This window comes from Danio rerio, chromosome 21 (genome assembly GCF_049306965.1).
Source record: "Danio rerio strain Tuebingen ecotype United States chromosome 21, GRCz12tu, whole genome shotgun sequence".
NCBI classification, from domain to species: Eukaryota; Metazoa; Chordata; class Actinopteri; order Cypriniformes; family Danionidae; genus Danio; species Danio rerio.
Genome location: NC_133196.1, coordinates 12,400,471 through 12,424,012, shown reverse-complemented (window position 1 = coordinate 12,424,012; position 23,542 = coordinate 12,400,471). Strand labels below are relative to the sequence as shown.

Here is a 23,542-nt window from a genome sequence, read left to right as displayed (position 1 = left end):
GATTTATCCGCCTAGCTCTGCAATTGAACGTCAACAGGAGATTACGAACAGCTTTTATATTTAACGTTGTCAGATAGTCATGAGTCAGTAAAGCCATCTTAAAAACATTATTGAGTTTAAAACCACATCTTGAAGTAATATGATAAACCGAGCTGCAAGTAGCTATTTGTACATCCATATACTGTTACTAATAGGTTATTACCAGTCATATGAACTTAGATATGAGCTGACATTGAAGTTGAGCACTGTTTAATCCGTAACAGTATGACTGAATGATGTTGCAGTCTGTCAGGTCGAAAGATGATCTTAGCGGTAACATGAGGACATCTGCTGGTGCAGAGCTGAAACTTAATTCTCAAATTATATATAAACGTGTTTTTTAAACGTTTATATATTAAAGTACATACATGGTTGACGATGAATATAGGTTTTATGCATTTATTATTTTTTAATAATGTTAAATAACACCCACTAGTTTGTTTTTAGTTAATAAATTTAATCTAATTTTGTTTTATTTTGAGGGGATAGTGGGGAAAAAAATAGGACACTCTGTAGATGTTCCTATATTACTTTGTATGGTCTTGTTAAATATCAATAAAGATAAATAAATAAAAAATAGGGGCGACATGGTGGCGCACTTTTGCCTTACAGCAAGAAGCTGGTTTGAGTCCCGGGCCAGTAGGCATTTCTGTGTTGAATTTGCATGTTCTCCCAGTGTTTGCGTCAGTTTCCCCCTGGTGCTCTGGTTTCCCCTACATCGGTACAGGAGAACTGAATAAATGAAACTGCCATAGTGTATGAGTGTGTGTGGGTCTTTCCCAAAAGGGACTAAGTTGAAGCAAAATGAATGAATAAAATAAAATAAAATAAAATAAAATAAAATAAAATAAAATAAAATAAAATAAAATAAAATTAAATTAAACTAAATTAAATTAAATTAAATTAAATTAAATACATGCACTAAAATGGAAAAACAAAACATAGCAAAAAATTTGTCAGAATTATTTTGAACAGTAATCATTTAAATGACATATTAAAAGTTTTAAATTATTCTAAACATGCACAAGGAAATTTTTTGGGGGCTATATAACCTAATCTTGTTATAACCTACCGAATGACATTGTTGTCTGTAAAAAATGATTTAAAATGAAAAAAATTATAGTTATTGTTTTTTCTTCAGTTTAAAATGACATTAAACAGGACACATTGAAATGTACAATAATAGCAACTTACATTGTATTAATTATAAAATCTATAAAAAAATAAAATATTATTAAATGTTACAAAAAATCTATTAAATGTTGAAAATTACTATTAACCATTTATATATATATATATATATATATATATATATATATATATATATATATATATATATATATTTATCCAGCAAGTTTTTACGCAGCTGATGCCCTTCCAGCCGCAACCCATCTCTGGGAAACATCCACACACACATTCACACACACACTCATACGCTATGGACAATTTAGCCTACCCAATTCACCTGTACCGCACGTCTTTGGCCTGTGGGGGAAACCGCAGCACCCGGAGGAAACCCACGCGAAGGCAGGGAGAACATGCAAACTCCACACAGAAACGCCAACTGAGCCGAGGTTCGACCCAGCGACCTTCTTGCTGTGAGGCGACAGCACTACCTACAGCGTCACTGCCTCGCCTATAAAAACCTCATATTTCCCTCACAAGTCCAAAGGTATGTGGTACAGGTAAATTGGGTAAAAAAATTCTGTAGTGTATGTGTGTGAATATGTGTATACATGAGTGTATGGGTGTTTCCCAGTGATGGGTTGCAGCTGGAAGGGCATCCGCTGCAAAAACGTATGCTGGATAAGCTGGCGGTTCATTCCACTGTGGCGATTCCTGATTAATAAAGGGACTAAGCCGGAAAGAAAATGAATGAATGCATGAATGAATGTATTCAGGTTATAATTATAAACAATCGATATTCTAAATAGTTTTATAAAAGCTCTTTTCCCACACAACAGCAGCAACATTCATAATAATAATAATAATAAAAATTTAAAAATTTAAAATAATAATACTAATAATAGTTTTTAATTATTTATTCATTTTATGTTAGGCTTAGTTCCTTTAATAATCAGGGGTCGCCCCAGCGGAATAAATCACCTTTTATGATTATTACAATTATAACAATAATTGTTATTATTATTCATTCATTCATTTTCTTTTTGGCGTAGTCCCTTTGTTAATCAGGGGTTGCCAGACCAGAATGAACCGCTTATTATAATTTTTATAATAATAAATAAATAAATAAATAAATAAATAAATAAATAAATAAATAAATAAATAAATAAATAATAATAATAATAATAATAATAATAATAATAATAATAATAATTATTATTATTATTATTATTATTATCGTTATTATTATTATTATTATTATTATTATTATTATTATTATTATTATCATTATTATTATTATACACCTGGATTTTTCTTAATTATTCAAATAAAGGCATGCCATTTTATGTTTATGGTTTCCCAGTGTTGTGTTGCAGCTGGAAGGCCATCCGCTGCGTTAACTATGTGCTGCATAAGTTGGTGGTTCATTCCACTGTGGCGAGCTCTGATTACCAAGCCAAAAAGAAAATGAATGAATGAATGGATTTTCTATATCACTTTATATTAGGCAACTTGAACGAACATTTATGTTTTGCCTTTGGGCAAAATTTGTTAGACTGTCTGACCCCCAAAAAGGCCTTCTTTCACAAACTTTTACCTCAAAATGTCTTAGTTTGATCCTCAAGTTCAGTTTAGTCTGTTAGGCATCACTTAAAGTCACGAGCAACAAAAGACCAGTAGCCTATAAACCAGCAGAAAACATCTTTTAGTTCCGTTCCTGTAGGCTATTTCACATGTACAATGACTCATGATACATAGCGATTGGACTTTGCCCAGTTTTGGATGTTAATCATAAATAAATGATCATGTTTTGACAGTGTCGCTTTTTAACTCTAGAGGGTGCAAGAACACTGCTAATATGAGTCCACTTAAACGGCTTTAAGATTCAAGAAGATTATCAATGGATCTTTATATTACTTAAGCAACAATAAATCATATACTTACATAATACACACACTCAGCTCCACTTATCAACATACGACATAGTTCAATGCCAATCTCATATCAGTCCTATATTGAGATGTAGGAAACTACCCATCCCTGATTACTCCACAAAAGTGTAACAACATAGCCCCGCCTACCGTCGACGCTAATTGGTTATTCCATCCTTCTTGAGTTTCGGAAAAGCTTGTGATTGGCGTAATATGTTGTCAATCATTTCAGCTGGGAGTGTTTCGGATCCTGAGAGGAAGTGAATGATTCGCGTTTGCACTTGACGAGGGGAAATCATATTGTTGGGGGAAATTAAGCGTGTATCCACCTAAATTCCGCCGTTAAATGAGATTAAACTGGCGGACGTACATCTTTAGGCACGATATGGTTTAAAAGGATAACCGTTTTTGGAGTCAGACTTCGTTGCTTTGGATTAACTTGGAGGTGGAGGAGGACACACTTTGCTATTGTTCCAGCTTTCACACTAGTGTGTGTGTGTTTTTGTGTATGTGTGTGTTAAATTGCCTTTTGGCTTTATGGCTACGAATTTTGAACCCATTTATGGACTTTCAGAGGATGAAGTAAGTACTGTTTTTTCAAACCACACCACCTTTAAGACACAGACATGTCTTCCACCATATTAATACTGTATGTTTATCATTTTTTCATAACCCATGTTGTGTGTTCCAGTATGACAGATGAGAGGGATACATTTTATAAAGCCTAATGTAATTTCATTGTTATAAATATTACAAATAAGAGGTTAGTAATTGTATCAAGCTCATCAGTTTTGTTATTCCCACATTTCCCTAAATTCCAGTGTTAGGTAATCAAGAACTGTCAGTTTCATTAAGCATAATATAATAATTGAATTATTCAAGTATACATATCAAAGTTAGCAAGTTTTCGAAGTCAACACAGACTTTTGCTTCACACATTTACATAACATTCAATGTAAAATCAAGTGTTCTATCCAGTTAAACTGTTATCAAATCCCTTTTAATACAAGTTACAGTCTGGTAATGTGCTGATTTTTATGATGGCACACTAAACTTTGTGCTGTATTGTAATTGAAATGTTTTGTTTGTTATGTTATTTTCTTTAATTATTGACCATGACACTCCAATTGACGGATTTTTAGATGTGTTTGTTTCTCCCTTAGGAAAGGTAATGTATTTAAAGCACATTTATAGTTTTATAATTACCTCGAATAAGCCAAATAAGAATGCATTATCATGATTTATGTCTAGTGACCAGGTGAAACCAGCGTTGCAGTGTTTCTTGTGATATTACAGCAGATTACGTACTGAAGAAACCACAAAACCCATGTTGTTTATCATAACATTAAGAGCCCTGGTGTAACCCCTGAAAATTCAGGTCAGCTGTCTTGAGAGTGGCCTTAGGAAGCAGGTGTTTGTGAATCATTTGGATCTATGTTGGTGCCTTTTAAAAATATTAAGGAATTGCTGTTTATTTTAGCTGGCACACTGGATCTATCTTGTAGTTTTCAATGCTAATGGTGATATGGTTCAAGGCTGCAAATTGTTAGGTGTAAATATCAGTGCAGTTATGTTGGCTTTGACATTTGAGTCCAAAGGAGAGAGTTCTGAGTCATGTACAAGTGTACACATAAGTTGCCAGCCTCCTATTTAACTCTGCATCGCATTAAACATTGTTCATAGATGTAAACACGAGTGCAATTATGTTGGCTTTGATATTTGAGTCCAATGGAGAGGGAACTGAGTTATGTACAACTGTTCCTACAAGTTGACAGCCTCATATTTAACTCCGTATCGCATTAAACATTGTTCATTGATGAAGTCACGAGTACAGTTATGTTGATTTTGATATTTAAGTCCAAAGGAGAAACCTGAGTCATGTACTTAAAAATACAAGTCGTGAGTCTGTACGTACAAGTTGCAAGTCTACTATTTAAATCCTATCATTTTAAACGTTGACGTAAAATAGGCATGGGATGATAACCGTTTTTTAAGGTATATTGTGGTTTGGAAAAGTCAAGGTTTTAAAACAGTCAACATTTTCTGCTATACCGTTTCTAAGGTATGTGTAAGATTTTTTATTTACATTTTTTTTTTCAGCTTTTTAGGAAAGCAGTATCGCCAGCAGAAAAATACCCAAAGATGCTATTTTAAACTGTAAAGAAAATATTTTTTTAACTAATGAAGAAAGCAGTCTGACATGTTTGCTGCTCCAAAATATTTTAATGTTTCTCAAAAGAAAATATATTGTGTTCAAAGGGTAAAAAAGTTTTAGTTTTCTCAGCATGTCTGCGGGGTCTTAAAATGTCTTAAATTTCAAAAACTAAATGTAAGGCCTTAAAAAATTCACTGCAATATGTTGTTGTGGGTCTTAAATACATTTAATCATGTCAGAATTTTTACTAATTGTCCATGTAAAGCTATAGCCAATCAGTAAAACCAACAAATCTATCTAAAAAAAAAGAAAGTTTAACATTTATTGGCTATTTAGCAATATGGTTTAATTGTCTTCCTTACATCCTTAAATATTTGTTTAGAAGTTTTTCATGTTTTTATGCATACATTTATGTTGTGCATAAATGTTGTTCATTACAGCTTTTAAAACTTTAAGGCATTCTGATTGTCTTTAATTTAATATTGTTTATGCTACATTGCATTTGTGAAAAATATTCTGTTTTGATTTGATTTTCAGAAGACTTTTAGATTAGGCTCTCATTGTGAGTGTCGATTAAATAAATGACACTGTTTTTTTTTTTATATATAGCATTTTAAAATAATCTAGAAGTTAAAGGTGTAGTTTCCCTCAAAATAAATATCAACCTTGATTTAGACCTCAGAATTCTGAAAATATTTTATTGAACATGAGGAAACAAAATTACATTTTAAAAATTGTAATTTGTTTTGCATAAATTTTGTTAATTATAGCTTTTAAAACTATCTTTTAGAGCAGTAATCACAATACCGTGAAACAATGACATTTTTATCCAAGCTTATCATACTGTCACAATCTTATACCGGCCCATGCCTAATGTAAAAACGAGTACAGTTATGTTGGCTTTGATATTTAAGTCCAAAGGAAAGAGACCTGAGTCATGTACAAGTTGCAATCTGCATATTTAATTCTATATCGCATTCAAACCGCCAGTCAGCAATTTCTTGAAAGATGTGTGGCCTGGTGTGTACTGTAAATCGTACCAGGTTCTTAAAGTATGTGGAAAAGTACTAAAGTGCTTTTAGTCTAACCCCTGAAACTGTAATGTATGAATAGGCAAAGTTAATTAATAATTTTTTGTTGCACAGTGTTTTACTAGAGTCTTAATATGTTTAATGTAAACGAAGAAAGGAATGCTACTGGCTAAATGTTCATCGGCAGGTTAAACGGTGGATGATCAAAGTTATGCATTTGTTTAATGTTTGTTTTTAGATGTTAAACAGGAGGAGAAGGATTCAGCATCATTTGAGTTCACATTTGAGGAAGTTACTTAAAAGAAATTATTTACCCCAAACATGATTTAATTAAATTGATCATGAACTGAAAATTCACTGAGTTTCAGTTCATGTTGAATTCAGTATCTGTTTGTGTTACTGAAAGGCTACGCAGTCCACCTTTGGTATCTATATTTAAATGTAATATTATTAATTTTTATCTTCCATGAATATGGTTTATTTTAGTTTTCCTAAACAGCCTTTCTCACAATTGACTGCCAGTTTGTATTTAGATCTGGCTGACTACACTACCTGACAAAAGTCTTGTCGCCTATCCGAGTTTTAGGAACAACAAATAATAACTTGACTTCTAGTTGATCATTTGGTATCAGAAGTGGCTTGTATGAGAGGCAAAGGCCTCTAGATTATGCGTCTTTTACCAAAATAAAATATGATCATGCCTTGACTTTTAATTATTTAATTATGACAGTAAGGTCTGACTTTGCTTAGACAAAAGTCTTGTCACTTAACAGAAATAATGTACAGTATAAAGTAATCTGGAATGGCAAAGAAAGCGTTCCTGCAGGACTCCCAGAGTTCATCAAGTTTCTTTGGATTCATCTTCAATGCCTCCTGTATTTTACCCCAGACATGCTCAATAATGTTCATGTCTGGTGACTGGGCTGGCCAATGCTGGAACACCTTGATCTTTGCTTTCAGGAACTTTGTGGAGGCTGACGTATGAGAAAGAGCTAAGCATTTGCCCTCTCCTGTGCCCTAACTGTGGAATAATAGTATTTTTTTCAATTTATCCCAATGCTGATGAAAGCAATGCTGCATAAAAAAAACATACAAAGGAAACATTGAGATGAATATATAAAATATATAGGGTGCGCATACTTTGTCAAATAGGTTTATGGAGCATAAAAAAAGACATTGAGATTAAAAGTAATGTCTGATTTATTACTATAAATAATGATCAAAGTTTTTAATTTCCCTGTTTATTTGCTTTACTATTCACATTCTCTTATGTCACTCCATGGTTCTGCCATGGCAAAACAGTACGTGTTCATGTGTGCTCTCTTCAAAATCTTCACTTTAAATCTCCTAACAAGCTAAAAGATGTGCAGTGAAATGGAATTTGTGAAAGATGTAGATTTTATTCCATGATAGCATTTTGTCCCTCCTCTCGCACAGTCTAAGTACATAATATTCTTAATATTTTTGTCATATTAAGAATGAACTAGGCTTTTAAGCACTGGTAAACAGCGGTCTCAAGTCTACAACCTAGTTTTTAGATCTGTATATCTGAAGAATACTGCATTTCTGAAGTATTTTAATAAGTATTTAGCCATTGTTGGCTAAGACAAAAACCGCAGATAACTATAAAAGTGCTCGTGAGTGCTCGTATTTTGACCAGTCATTATGAAATTGACATGCTTAATTTGTTCCTGTTGATCAGAGTGTTTTAGGTCTAATATTTAATTTAGATTGGTTGAGCAGTGTTTTATAAAGGCTTTTCTGAATGAGCTATCGATCTGATTGTAAATTAATTATTTGAAACATGTTTAGTGTCATTGGCTCTTAAAGTTCATGTGAACTGGATGCTGCTGAGACTTTTATCTCACTATGTTGATGTACTTCCAACTGAAAATGGAGTATTAGTCTGAAATCGCATACTTCCTTACTATATGTACGTTAAAAACAGTATGTGTGCTGAATAGTAGCACTGCACGATATTGGAAAGATCTAATATTGCGATATTTTATTTTTCTTTGATAAATGTTGTGAAATAAATATTGAATCGCTAAATATTGCAAACAAGTTTCACAAGATGGTCTATTTGACAGTTTATCTTGAGTCTAACAGTATTTAAGTACGGAAATTAAATGATCACAATGCAAAAAAATGCTTTTCTTACTTTGCTTTTTCTTGTTTCTAGTCCAAATATCAAATATCAAAAAAAAATTTAAAAAATAAAAATATAGTTTTGTTTTCCCCTTCAAAAGAAATAAATCAAAATAAGGTGATTTTTTTTTTTCTTAAAACAAGCAACATTATCTGCCAATAGGATAAGTAAAGTAATCTTATATTTGTTTTGAAAAGTAGTTATTTGGATTAGAAACAAGGCTAAACTTGGGTGATCACGTATAAATTGTCAAACGCTATTAATCTTTGTTATACCTCCAAACATCATCATTTCTTGTGCCCAAATGTTTTAAACCCTCATGAAATGCTCAGTCACAGGGCTTAAAAACACATGCAACTGATAAACTGTCACTCTATCATGGTTAAAGTTTCTGACTAAACATTGCATATCTTGCGATGTGACTTGCGAATGCACACCATGCCATATCGATGCTGTGTAATGAAATATAGTGTAGCCCTACGAGTAGTATGTTGGAATTCATAGTATTCGAAACACAGTAGATAGAAATACCCAGATGACCCACTACTTTCGACAAGATTTTGTAGTGTGCATCTAGTCACACTACCCATCTAGGCTGGTATAAGATTCTGACTCTATGATAGCCTTGGATCAAAATTTCACGGTATGACGGTGTTGTTTACTGCTCTAAAATATGTTTTATTTTTAAATGTCTGGGTAAAAAACAATGACCATTTTCTCCCACATTAAATATGATACATTTTATTTTAAGTAACATTTATAATATTTTGGAACATAAACATGTCAGTACATGAACAGGAATCTGAGATAAGTTACGTGATAATGACAAATGGCGGATGTAGACCGTCTGAATTCCATTCATACCACTTGAATTCATACTATATAGAACATACTTTTCTATTGGCCGTGTTGTAAATTGATATGCAGAACCTACTCGAGTAGTAGAAAGTGATTTTGGATGTAGCCATTGAGTTGGTTCCATGGCTTTTTCATGTGCATTAGTCCCTAATAGCAAACTAACGGTAAGAAGGACAATTTTAATTACATTGATATACTGTAGAGTTGCTATGGAAGCCCCCAAGTAGAAGTCAACAGAAGAATCACTACTCCAAATGCGGAAGCAAATGTTTCGATTTAGATTAAAGATTACACAAAAATATATATATGTATAACATCCCGAATTTCACTTGGACCCCAACATGTCAGTGTTTATATATTTTCATTGTCTAGTAGTTATATTACTATAGTACACAGAATTAAAAATGGTCTTGTCTATTAGTAGATTATACAAGTGTTTTCCTCGCATTGAACCATCGTGTTGGAATGGAATCCCAAACTATTGCACAATACACACAGACGAATTGCAATGCTTCATTAGTATGCAACAAGCATCCTTCAAGTTGGCTGGGAGTCAGGCCTGTCAGCGGGTCTGTTTACCGCACAACTTTTTCTCAGTCCTGTGGGATCCCGTCACTCGCTCCCTGAGTTCCTGTCTTTGCAGGGCTTGAACGTGCCTTTCTACTCCTATAGACCTCAGTTCCCAGGGCAATGCATGTACACAGGAATGACAGGCTTTCCCTTAGGAACAGTCTGGCAATTCAGATAGACCTTTTATTGACAAAACACTTGTGGAATTTTAGAAGCCCATTTGTTTTGCTTCTGTTGAAATTTTATAATTGAATTTAATTGAATGATATTGAAGTGTGCCACCATCTATAAGGATTGCATAATGAACTGCTGGCAAATATTGTTGTTATATTAAACAGCTTTTTAAATGGTTGTAGTCAGTCCGTTTAAGAAAAAAAAAAAAGAAATGGTTTAAGTCTTTTGCACTCAAGATAAATTAAGTTAGTAGAATTAATTACTTGATTAATTAATTTATTTGTATTTGTTTAAATGGCTCTCGTTATGAATGTGCAGTTGAATTATTGGTTTACCTGATTCATTTGAAATTTTAAAATGCAGATTCATACAGAAATATTGCAAGTTATGTGTTGATTAGAGATGCACAGTTCTGCTGTGACTTTAGAAGTCATTTTTGTTAGCAAAATTGTTACTAGCGTGTCTAAAACATGAAACAAATATTAAATTAATATCTTTTTTGCTATTCAGGACAATAACAGCACTCATTTGATGTTTTCCTGCCGTTTTAATTGCGATATAAATACAATTTCACCAGATAGCTTAAATAGCTCTATTAGGATAGGCTTTGTTTATTCAGACTGATTTAGGATTATTCTGGGTTGATTTTAATTAAATTCAGGATTATTTCTGTAGCGCTTTTACAATGTAGATTGTGTCAAAGAAGCTTAACATAAAAGTTCTAGTAAAATGAAACCGCTCTAGTCCAGTTTTTAGAGTTGAAGTTCAGTTCAGTACGGTTTAATTTACACTTCTGATAGTCCAAACACTGAAGATTAAATCCATCGATGTACAGCTCTACAAGTCCCAAACCAAGCAAGCCAGTGGCGAGGAACAAACTTCACCAATTGACGTAAGTGAAGGAAAAACAAACCTCAAATCATGTTTAAAATATAATAAACAATTTAAAAATAGAGATAAATATGACAGAGCAAAGAAAAAAGTTGAAGCTGTGCTTAATGTTTTATTGGGAAGTCAAACAGTATTCAGGTACACAAATTTAATTATATGTACGATAACTGTATAGTCTTCATTGTATAAGTAGGTAAAATAAATCTTTATTAAAGTTACAATTGGGACAATTTCTTGTGCTCAAATGCACAGTCACGGGCGTTATAAACGCATACAAATGATAAACTTTCACTCTATGGTTAAATTCCACAAATCTCATGTTTCTGGAATCATGGCTCTTGCTCAAATATAAAAGCAACATATAAACTCTCAACATTACACATCCTGCAACATAACTATTGCAGATGTGCACATTGCAATGTTGATGCTGAAACGATATATTGTGCAGCCCTAGTTTATAATAAATACAATATATATTTAGGGGAAAAGTTCTGCCTTCAGAGAGCTTTTGAGTGGTCCTGCATCATGTTTGTGCCCAAAACTTTTTAAAAATAATCAAACTCAAACTCTAAAAGAAAAAAAAAGTCATTTATTCATTGTAATTTGTGGTGCAGGTGCATTAAAATTGTTTTTTGTTACTAATTAACACATTAAATTTGACAGCTTTAATATATTTAAGCAAAAATATGCATTAAATATATTATAAATAAAAATAATATTCTTATATGAAATGACTGGGATTCTACTGGGAATGTCTATATTAGGGGTGTCCAAATTTTTCCAGATGAAGGGCCAAAAACCAAATATCACTAAGAGCCGTGGGCTGAAACTTTACAAATGAATTGAAAGCATTACATTAAATTGTATTATTTAATGCCATATAAATTTAAATGATAACCTAAATATTGAATACAATAAAAACACAGTGGAGATCATTGCTGAATACACTAGTCAAGCAGAGTCTGCCTTTGCCTTCATTTGCTTTCTGATGTCTCTGCATTGTTTTCTATCTGTCAGGTGACAGTATGTACATTTAAAAAAAAAAAATCTAATTTATTTGCAACATTTCATTAGAACATTTAAAATATATATTTTTAGCTTGGCAATAAAACAAACAAACAAACAAACAAAAAAGGGGACATTAAATTAGAAATTACAGTCTCTAAATCATCCTTATAATTCTCCCTTACTTTTCAGATGGGATGGTGGGCCAAATCAAAGGTTACTGTGGGCCAACTTTGGCCCACGGACCCTAGTTTGGGCATCTCTGGTCTCGATAAAAAGAAAAGCTTACCTTTTAGATTAGCAGATTATTCTTGATGAATATCTTAGATAACATACTGAAATTATTACTCATGCATTCACCGCAAGAATGCGGAAGATTAGACTGTCAAAGAGTTCTTTCTAGGAATCACTAAATCACAGTGAAAATCTAATATAGGCTGTGGATGTGTTAAAATAAGTCTTCTTCACACTCAGAGAGGACACGCAAATGTACACTCCATTACGCACTTGCACTCACAGCATCATAAGCGTGGAATGTGATACAACGACATGCTGTCACATCATCTTCATTAAAAATCCATGAGCTATGCTTGCTGCTGAATCATGTTTTCTTGATCCGTGTGACACGCCGCTATGTTGAGATCCCAAAATGGAATTAGAAAACCTGAGGAACGTCACAGCACAGCCAAACGCAACAAAATCTACCGTTATTTTGTCAGATATAAAGTTTTTTTTAAATGTGTACATATTACTTTTATTTTTCACAAAGATCAATTAATAAAACAGTATACTTTAACTGTAATTTCTTTTTAGAATGCTACCAGATTATCAGAAACTGCATTTAAGGTTATTTAAAATTGAACGATGCTTCAGAATATCTGGTTTGTCATCCTTATTTGAAATTTTGTTTAATTTTGCTGTCAGTATTGAATGAATGTGCATGGTACTGTCTTTTTCTTACTGTCGCCAGGGTCAGTATTTTACTTTTTTATTTTTGTATTTATTTATTTTATTTTTTACTTTAAAGTAGGGTTGTAATGATAGTAGTATGCGGTACCAATCGATAATGAGATTTTAAAAACATCCATTTCCCGCTAACATTTAAGCACTGTTGGGCACGTTCTTAAACAGCGCTGATTTGCCATTGAGGTTACGTGCTCAACAGAAATGACTGTGATTGGCTGTGAAAGTTATCAGTTCACCAAACTCACAACTGTTTACTGGGTGTAAACTAGGGCTGGTCGATAAAATCGAGATCGATATTTATTGACCGAACACAGTTGTCAATAAAGATTATAAAAAGTTGGTATGAAGCGCTTTAGTTTTATTAAAATGTGGCTGCTGAGCGCGCGCCTTGGAAAGAATGCTAGTAAGCTTGGGGTGTGAGTGAAAATAAATGCCGTAAAGCAGGAGTGAGGAGATTGTAAACAAAAAAGGATGTAAGGATGTTGCCAGAGTGGCTTTTTGGCTTCTTTTCTTGTTCATCCCAGCCACTAGCTCCCCATCTGAATTTTTTTTTAGCATAACTTTACAATTTGTAATGTTCAGTATGTATTTGAATAATGATGGTTATTTCCTTTAGTTCCTTGGATCCTTTACTCAAAAGCTCAGATTTGATCATCATAGTTTGTTTTGTTTACAAAGTTTGAGGTTTACTGTATTATTATTATTGACACCTTACAGATGTTAATCTACCTTTACTATTGCACAGACTTTGTAACATTTTATTGATCAAGTTTAAAATTCTCTTTAGTCATTCATTTTCTTTTCAACTTAGTCCCTTTATTAATCTGGGGTCGCCACAGCGGAATGAACCCCCAACTTATCCAGCAGGTTTTTATTTTATTTATTTCCAAAAAAGAGCTATTTAAACCATCAGATGAAACTATTCATATCGGAGAAAAACAAATTATCGCAATGTCAGATTGTTCCAGCTCTAGTTTGCAGCAAACGCATTGTGTATTAAATGTCGTTCTGAACATGGGACGGTAATCCACCTCTATTCTTACGTTTGCATTGACTTGTATGCAATTTACCCATAAAAATACTAAATTCCCCATTTGGTTTGAACCCAGCTTAAAAGTCATTATCGCCCCCTGTTTGTTTGGCGTGCCCTTAACATGCATCAAAGTGTGTATTTGCATTTACATGTGGACTGAAATCCACAAAGACGAAAGCAGGGAAATCTGTTTAGAAAGATACCTGTGCATGTGTGGACAAACTCAGATGATAACCTCAGTTACAGAGTAGAACAAAACAATAGGCAGTAATTAAACTTTCTGAGCATAACAGCCACATGCTTACAGAAAGTCAGAGGCGCTGATGGTCAGATATGGGTTGTTTATCCCTTGTGATCATCACTTCATATCCCATGAAGTAATGGGATAAAGTATGTTGGCAAGGACTTTAGAGAGAGAGGTTTGGTTGAACTTGCAACCTTGTTATCAAACCATATCTTTAAACATTGGACCACTGCCACTGCTTTCAAATTTAGCTCTGAAGGAAGCATTTTGTTGCGCTCAAACTTCAAAAACACAACTAATCAAAAGTAGATTTTGCATGGATGCAATAAATTAATTTAAAAATGTCAAAAAAGTATGATTCAAATAATAATGCTATTCCCTTGAACTTACTGTTAGTTGCACCACGGTTGCCTATATTAAGCAGTACATTGGTTTTTAGCATTGTCCATAAAAAGGAATAATCATATTAGAATGATATCTTAAGAGACTCTGAAAACTGGTCTAATGTATGATGAAAGTGCTGCAAGTCAGGGTTGCATTCAAAATAATGAATTTATTTTTCAAATATATAAAGAATTAATCTATAAAAAAAAAAAAAAAAAAAAAAAATATATATATATATATATATATATATATATATATATATATATATATATATATATATATATATATATATATATATATGTATATATATATATATATGTATATATATATATATATATATATATATATATATATATATATATATATATATATATATATATGTATATATATATATGTATATGTATGTATATGTGTGTGTTTTACTTAAATATATACTTAATACTGCTAAGTCAGCTCACCGATTAGTCCTTTTGAAAGTAGTTTTGCACAACACTTCTAAAAAAATTTGACCCTTTAATTCTCCTCAACTTCCTCCGTTAACTTAAATCTAAGAAAGCAATTCCATGCAAATGTCAACGATGCCATTAAACTAATAAGATTTTCACTGAAACACAAAACACTTTCCAAGTTGTTTGTGTAGGATTGTATTTCACAGTTTTGTAAAAAAAAGAGTTTTTAAATATTTTATTTGACTTACCAACATCACACGAATGCCAATATCTCATCTGTAACATCCGCACCAGAGAGATTTTTCCTCATAAATGCTACAATGCATGTAAAATAAAATAAAAGGTGTTATTGTTCTGTAGAGAGCCAACTCTTATCGTTTTGATTAGCATTATTACTTTTGGTTGTGCGATTTAATTCATAGATTTTCTGCAAAGTATGTTGTGGTATACTGTAAACTCGCATACATTTCATTGTCACACCAATAACGCAGGTATATGTCCTGCTCATTTAAAATAAAATAAACTCATTTACAGATTAACAGTGTTAACAGTAGGGCTGGGTGATTAAAAATGGTATCGATCATATACAGAATTACTGACCAAACACCATTGTAAATAACAATTAGAAAAATAGTTTGGGTTTGAAGTTTCGGTATGAAGCACAATGTTTTATTAAATTGTGGCTGTTGAGCGCACCCCTTGGAAGGAATGCCAATAATTTTAGGATTATTTCCAATCGAAAAGAGCAGTTTGTTTGTGACGTGCTTGCATTATCCACGTACACCGAGTTGAAAAACAACATCTGAACGTTTCCTAATGCCATGAGCACCATGATTCATGTAACTAGAACTAACCAATCTGCTTCACACTTTGTATGGAATATACTGTACACATTGCGGTAATAATTGCAGACTAATTACCCCAGACACACACAAAGCACCCAATCACTGCAGTGCTTTTTTATTTTCTCCATAAGTAAAACGGGTATCAGAGCTGCAGCAATAGTTTGTTCAATTGTCATCCTGTGAGAAAATGGTTGATGGTCACCTAGTTTCAAGAGACACTAGGGGTGCAAGAGCACAAAGCGCGTTGAAAATGGTGAGGCAAACCACACGCTAGTACGTTTCACATGCTGTTAGATGCGATATGTGAACAGACTCGGATTAGTTTTTTTCCTTCACCACCTCGGGTCAGAATAACATGATTGACTAGCAAGGAGATTGTAAATAAAAAAGCATGTGTGAGGTGGTCAGAGTGGCTTTTTGGTTTCTTTTCTTGTGCATTTCAGCTCCCCATCTGAAAGATGTTTTAGCATAGGGTTAATGTAGTCGTTCAACTTCACTATTTGTAATGGTCAGTATGTATTTGAATAATGATGGTTGGTCCCTTTAATTTAAAGCTCATATTTGATTATCATAGTATGTTTTGTTTGCTGAGTTTGAGGTTAACTGTATCATTATTATTGACACCTTCCCGATGTTGATCTACTTTGTTTGCTTTGATTGTTCAGCATTTGCACTTTTCCATTGCACACACTTTGTAACGTTTTATCAAGTTTAAGAGTCTCTAACACACGTTTATTTTATTATAAGACAATAAGAGATGAGGTATTTTTGTTTGTTTTTTGTTTATGACTATATTAAAACTATTTGCTTTAGTAATGTTGGTCAATTAATATAAAGTGATTAAATAAAAAAAAAAATCCTAAATTAATTGTGAAAAAAAAAAATAGCAATAATTATCGATATCCAGGCCTGGATTAGCTAATCGGGAGGACCGGGAGAATTCCCGGTGGGCCGGTCCGTTTTTTTGGCCGCGAGGGCCGGTGTCCCTAGCTGCTTGCACTCTCAGCAGTCGCACTTTTTTCATTTTTTTGTTTATTTGACCATAGTCTCACTCTTTTATTCATTATTTTGCTGCAGTTCCGCGCTTTTTATTTATTTTCTCGCAGCCCCATGAGCAAAATGGAGCCTGCAGGTTAATGATGACGTAACTATTATTCAACCCCAAACAGCGGCACCTCAGTGAATATAAGAATTCGAATAATTAATATTAATGAATATTACATCTGCTCAATGAAAATCAGATGATTCACTACATTAATAAATCTGACATAAATTGATCAGAAATCTTGAAAGGGGAGAAAAAGATTAAGTAGTCAATAGACATGTTTTTAACAATAGCTCCATTGTGGTCCAGTGGTCAGCACGTTGCGTTGCCACACTGCAGGACCCGAGTTCGATCCTTACCTATCTAATTGAATTTTTTTTCTTTTTTTTCTTCATTTTTATTGTTGAGACATATAATACTGTTTGGGTTGTTGAACATTTCAACTTATAAAGCAGCTGTTTTCTTGAAAAATACATGATCGTGTCATTAGAAACTGAATTCGAAATGACGTTTTTTTAATATAGTCAGTCGTGGGCTGGTCTAAGGCTTGAAACTCAGGGCTGAAAAGGAGTCCCACTCCGGCCTTGCCGATATCAAATGATATGAAAGATTGTATTGTGAATTTTTTATTATTTTTTATTTTTTTGCTGTATCGCTCAGCCATAGTGTACAGTATACTGTTAACACATTTTCTCAGCGAATTCATGTTTCAGGTATTTGCTTCAAATGTCACATCCATAAAGCTGTAATTACTTTAAGAGATTTCTATGCTTGTTTGACTATCTGCCTAAATGTTAGATTATTTGACTAAAATTGTAATTCTGGTTGCTTATAGACCATTTAGAGGGATCTAAACAAAAACAATGGCCCCAACGCATTTCTTGTTTTACATGTTTAATTTCTATAGCTTCCGAGAATCCAAAAAGAGCCACATATTAATAAATAATGTTATGATAGTTGTTTTAACATTAAGTTAGGATTGAATTGCTTCTTATTACAGTTATGAAATAGTTTGACAACATGCAGGAAATGCTCATGGGCCAATGACATGACCACATTGAAATGGTCTATAAACATGATAGCACATGTTGATGTTTACGTAAGTCAATTAAATGTATCTCAAGTGATAAAATAGTTTTGGCCTGCTGGGCAGAATTCTGAGTTCACACTCACTGACGTTTCAGTGCTGTCACATGCAGGCTTCTCATATCCTCTTTGTTGTTGTGTAATTTGTCATACCTTTAGGGCCCCTGAAAACTGTATTACAAAATGAGCTCACAACCATTTACATGAAGCCCTTTCATTAAGTCACACTTAGCTGTGATGAAACCAGGTGCTTTTGATATGGAAATGCTTCCGCTAAGCTCAGCAGTCTTGATTATGCAACTGCTGATAGAAGCATCACACCAAAAGGTTTCGGAAATCTGTGCGTTTAACCTGGTCAGAAATGGTCCGTGTGTGTAATGTGAGAAATAAGAGGATGTTTTGAGAGCATGGTGGATCGATGAATATGTATTTGATGAGTACTTGGGAATCGCATTCATAGAATATCTCAGAATAGGAGAATGTGTAGATACTAGATATAAAAGTATATAATAAATAAATGCGCTACATAAATACACATTAAAAAATTACAGTATAGAATGGTATCCAATTCCAGTATCGTGCAACCCTAGCTCGTGGTAGGTATTGGGAAATTTAAAAACAGCTTGAGATAATCTGATTTAATTTTATTTTTGTGAAAGATTCTGTAATGAAATAAATGGATCAAAAAAATTTAGACATTTATAATGTAGGATTTCTGTTTCACTTGGATGCAGTTGCGGTTGTTTTACAATGTTAAAGAGGAGGTCGTATAATATTTTTAAAGTATCCTAATATTTTGCAGGAGTTCGATATAAGCAGTTTAAATACATCAATATATACAACAATGCAGTTTTCTCTAAATATGCATTTTATATTAGAATTATTTTGCAATTGTATGGATATTGTTTACTTGAATCATACTCTGAATTGAATCTCTATTTTGATTGGTCAGTTGGCTAAGGCCCAATCCCAATTCTACCCCTTAGCACTTCCCCTTACCCCTACTCCTCATTTTGCACATTCATGTGAAGGGGTAGGGGTGTCCCAATTCTCTTTAGCTTGAAGCTTAAGGGAAGGGGTAGATATCCCTTCGAATGGAGATTTTTCAGGACCTTACTCGAAACCAAGGGGTAAGAAAATTTCCCAGAATTCACCAGCCACAATGGCAGCATAGCTTCATCTGGAGGAAAGGAGATCCACAAATTTGTATTCGTTTAGTCATTATTACAAAATTTTACTACAAACAAGCACATATTTAACTACATTCATAACCACGTTTGTGGTTTACTGTCATGCTTTAAAAAATAAAATAAATAAAATGCTTAAATAAAAACTAAATTAAATTTGGCTATCTATAATACATAATAAATAACTCCTGTAGTAGAGCTGCACAATTCTGGCTAAAATGAGAATCGGGTTTTTTATTTTTATTTTTTTGCCTAAAATAAAGATCACAATTTTCTCACAATTCTGTAGATGTAAAACAAAGGTTAATATGAGGGGGCTATTATTATTGTTTTTTTCAAACATGTGGTAAATCATCAAAAGGCTTTGTGTAGCTGTACGGTTAAAATGCTAAATTTTGTATAGACAATGGAATGGTGGACTTGAACAGAATTTAGATTTGTCCTGGTCATTAATGCTGATGATTCTGATGTTAAATTATTGTGTTTGAGACATATGCTTACAATCTGTTATTTTCTGTCACTGACGTGATTTTTGTGAATACAGAAGACCGGGTGTGTATTTTTGCATTTCGGCGGGTTTTGGATACTTTTTGGGCTGGAATCAGTCAGCTGCATCTGGCAGCGGTTCACTTCCCGCGTGACTACCAAACGATCACTTTGTGCCACAAACTAAATGTTATTTACAACTGTATCACCTGTTATTCACAGCCCATGCAGTTTCTGTTTACTAAAGTAATTCATTCAGAGGCGCTTGCGCGCCCGTCCTCTCTGTGGTAACAGCTGATGGTCAGCTCACGTCACGTGTGATTTTGCAGTCGCAAATGCATCATTACATAAAGACAAATGACATTTTTGTGGTCAATTATATCGTATAAATACAGCATGTGACTTTCAACACCATTTGGAGGTGTTCACGTTGCTGAACAATGTATGTAAAACGATAGACTTGTGCGGCCACCTTTGCTTCTCTCCTGAACTTGAAAATAGGATTGACAGAATCGTAGAAATGCTGGATTAAGATCGTCTAGGGCACAGGTGTCAAACTCAGTTCCAAAAGGGCTGCAGCCCTGCACAGTTTAGTTCCAACCCTAATTAAACACCTGATCAAACTAATTGAGTCCTTCAGGCTTGTTTGAAACCTGTAAGTGTGTTGGAGCAGGGTTGGAACTAAACTGTGCAGGGCTTCGGCCCTCCAGGAATTGAATTTGACACCCCTGGTCTAGGGGGTCGAATCAAGATCGTGATCTTTTTACGATTAATTGTGCAGCTCTACTGTATAGCACTCCCACAACATTCTGACACTTGATTACACTTAAATCCCCTGTCAGGAAAGTCTAGTGGCTAGAAATGAGCTTTTTATATTGTCTGCTATAATGTTATGTTGTTTTTTTGTGTGTTTACATGGATGAATATGGCCATGGTATAAATGCACTGTACAGTTACAAGCTTATTGCCACATTATTATTGCCAAATACCAAAAAATAACACATCTGCAAAAACTACAGCAGTCGTGATCGTCTGGTCTCCTATGAAGCAAGAGCTCACGATGACATATGATTACGTGTGCTGGTGTTGTAGTGCTGTCCTATTTCTTAGGAGTAAATTTTCAAGGGGAAGGGGTATGGGGTACAAAAATAGAATTGGGATTGGGCCTAAGTCTGTATTGATTGGTCTGAACTGAAATGCTCATTACAAAGTTTTCATATTGTGTGTGTAAACGGTAATTATGCAGATGACTTACTTTTGGTTGTGTTGATGCAGATCGCCAGCAGACAAAAGATTAGAAAATGTAAGGTCTTGTTAAGGTGATTCAGAACCGACTCTTTTCTGTTGAGAGACACTTTTTTGCAGATGTAAAAACTGATATAAAATGTGATTATCTTTAAGACAGATGAAAATTTCAGAGGCATTACGCAGATGTGATCGCCACAACGTGAGGTCATATATTTATTTTTTAATATGCAATAATATCACACTCCGTGTGCAACAAACTTAACATCCCACTTTCACTAACTGTGTTGTCAAATACACTATGACATAATTAACTATCTTTGACTAGGCTATTTTTAGATGATAAAAGACAGGCCCTCAGCAATAAAGACCATTTAGGAAAGGTAAAATATGGGACATTTTTTTCATATTAAGTCGGGGAACCAAAAATAGAGCTGAAATATGAGACTGTCCTGGGAAAACCAGGACGTCTGGTCACCCTAAGCCTTGGTGAGCATGAGAGATTTCTTTCAGAAATGTTGCACATTAGCTTGTGAACTAGAAGATTCCTTAAAGCTAGATTGGGTTTAATTTGTTTTTCTTCAGAAATCCAAGCATTTACAATATTGGTGTACAAAGTCTGATGGTTTTACTCCAACTTTGTCCTGTGACTTGGCCTGTGCTTAAAATGATGGATTAAATAAAGGCAGTGATTAACTCTGAATCGTCAACATTTTATAACTAGCTCCTGGGAATTGCTGATGTTACGTGCTGTTGTTTTCAGACATTAGGGTCAATACTGGATTGCCTTCCCATTTGAAATACTCGAGCAGACCAAGGATTCCCAGTTGAGACCTGGTGATACTGTATATGGCTTGGAAATACCAAACCTGTCATTGAACTAATCGCTGGGTGTGCACAGGAAGCCAGTCAGAGCTTTAGCTTTCTAAGAGACTCAGAGTTTTAATCCTAATTATCCAGTTTGACAGCCACAGCCTGAGTAACACTTTCCTGCCATCTTACGTCGACATGAAATAAAATCAACTGCAGCCCTGAGACTTTATTATTATATAAGCCATGTATGATGTTTAAAAGGGTCATAGCGAAGCCATCCGTTCTTATTTATAGAATTGATGAATCGAGCCAGTAAAGGCTTGTTGACATAGTAAACAAAGCACTTTATTATGATTGCACGGGGTCTTTGCTAATGTTTACAGTCAACATGGAGTTTGTTGTGGCTGATGTAATAGTGGCGAAACATGTGAGCTGCTCGTACAATGATTGTAGGCTCTGAGCATGATCCATCAACCGCTGTGTTCTTGAGCAAGACATTTAAGGTCACGTTACTCCAGGCGGACCCATGCTGCTCTGGAGGAACATGCCATCTTAATGAGTAAGCAGTAATTAAGTGCTGACTAACTGGTATGTATAATAAGTTGAAGCAAATTTATTATCAATTTTTAAATGTTTTGAAAGAAGATTTTCATGCTCATCAAGACTCTGTTTAATTAATGTGCATTCAGTAAAAAAAAAGTAATGACGTGACCAAATATTGCACTATTAATTTACTATTTTATATTGTCATGCATTTTGTCTTTCGGATTAGACGTTAAACCAAGCGGCAACCTCCCGCTCTCCCTCAGGAAGCCAATACGGAAGTAACTAAAACTGCAATTCATCCGAAATTCCGCTAGTCCTGGCCTCTCCTGGCTCCAAAACAGAGCAAATTTCAATTGAGCCCACTGTTAGAATGGCCAACTTTACAGCAGAAAAAAAGGTGTTTACAGCCTGGTACAAAAAAAGATTTTGGTTAATACAGCTAATATTACCCTTCATGACAACTGTGAGGGGGGTGAATTTTTTTATAACTCATCTGTTTCCTTTATATTAAGTTATATTTAGTTTGCATAATTAAGGGCGTGGCCACTTGAGTGACAGCTAGGTCTCGTTGGTAGCCGTCACGTCACCTCAGCTGAATCCTGCAGATTAGCCACTGAACTCGGCTTATTTATCGTATTTCTGTGTTGTTTTATGTGGCTTTACACAGTCAACTGCCTTTTGGACTTGTTTCCTACAATTATTAGATGGCATGGCATGCTGAGTGAACTTAATTGTGCTCACAAACCATTCACGTGGCCTCCGTTTCCCATGTGAGTAAAGTTATATACTTATATACCATCTCTATACATGTATTTGTTTTATTTAAGATCATTTATCATTTTTATTTATATTTAGAGCTGTAATGCACTCCAGAATCTGACGGATTGATTAGCTGTAGGCTCTAGAAGATTCATCTGAAGTGTTGTCATACAGTGTTATGCTGTATTTCATCAATATTACATCAACATTAACTAACACAGACTATATCTGAAGTGTTTGTAAGTAATTCGCGTTTTCCTCCTGTTGAAAAACGTCATAAGAACAATGTTTAGTGGCTCAGTGTATTACTACAGTGTTTTTAAAAGTCTAAACACTTTATTGATATAGTGTACAACCAAGCACAAGTGGTCAGAATACTAACGAGTAACAGGTGATAAAGTATTAAGCGTTCTCCCAAAGTAAAGTGTGTCTGAATCAGGTCCAAGCAAACTGTCTGCAGGTGTCTGTAGCTCCGCTCACTCTCCGCCTCTTTGCCCTTGTTTGGTATCCCGCCGTGGGTGTGATG

General features: G+C 34.1%; 1 protein-coding gene across 24 annotated transcripts in view; it reads left to right on the top strand.

Moving 5' to 3' along the window:
• The first annotated feature begins 3,361 nt into the window (after positions 1–3,361).
• nedd4l (NEDD4 like E3 ubiquitin protein ligase) overlaps positions 3,362–23,542 on the top strand; it is a 166,227-nt gene continuing 146,046 nt past the window's right edge. For all 24 annotated transcript variants that reach the window (XM_073935866.1, XM_073935865.1, XM_073935858.1 and 21 more), the window contains exon 1: positions 3,362–3,677. In XM_073935866.1, coding sequence (XP_073791967.1) covers positions 3,633–3,677 — 45 coding nt within the window. In that variant the 5' untranslated portion in view covers positions 3,362–3,632. The remainder of the gene's footprint in view (positions 3,678–23,542) is intronic.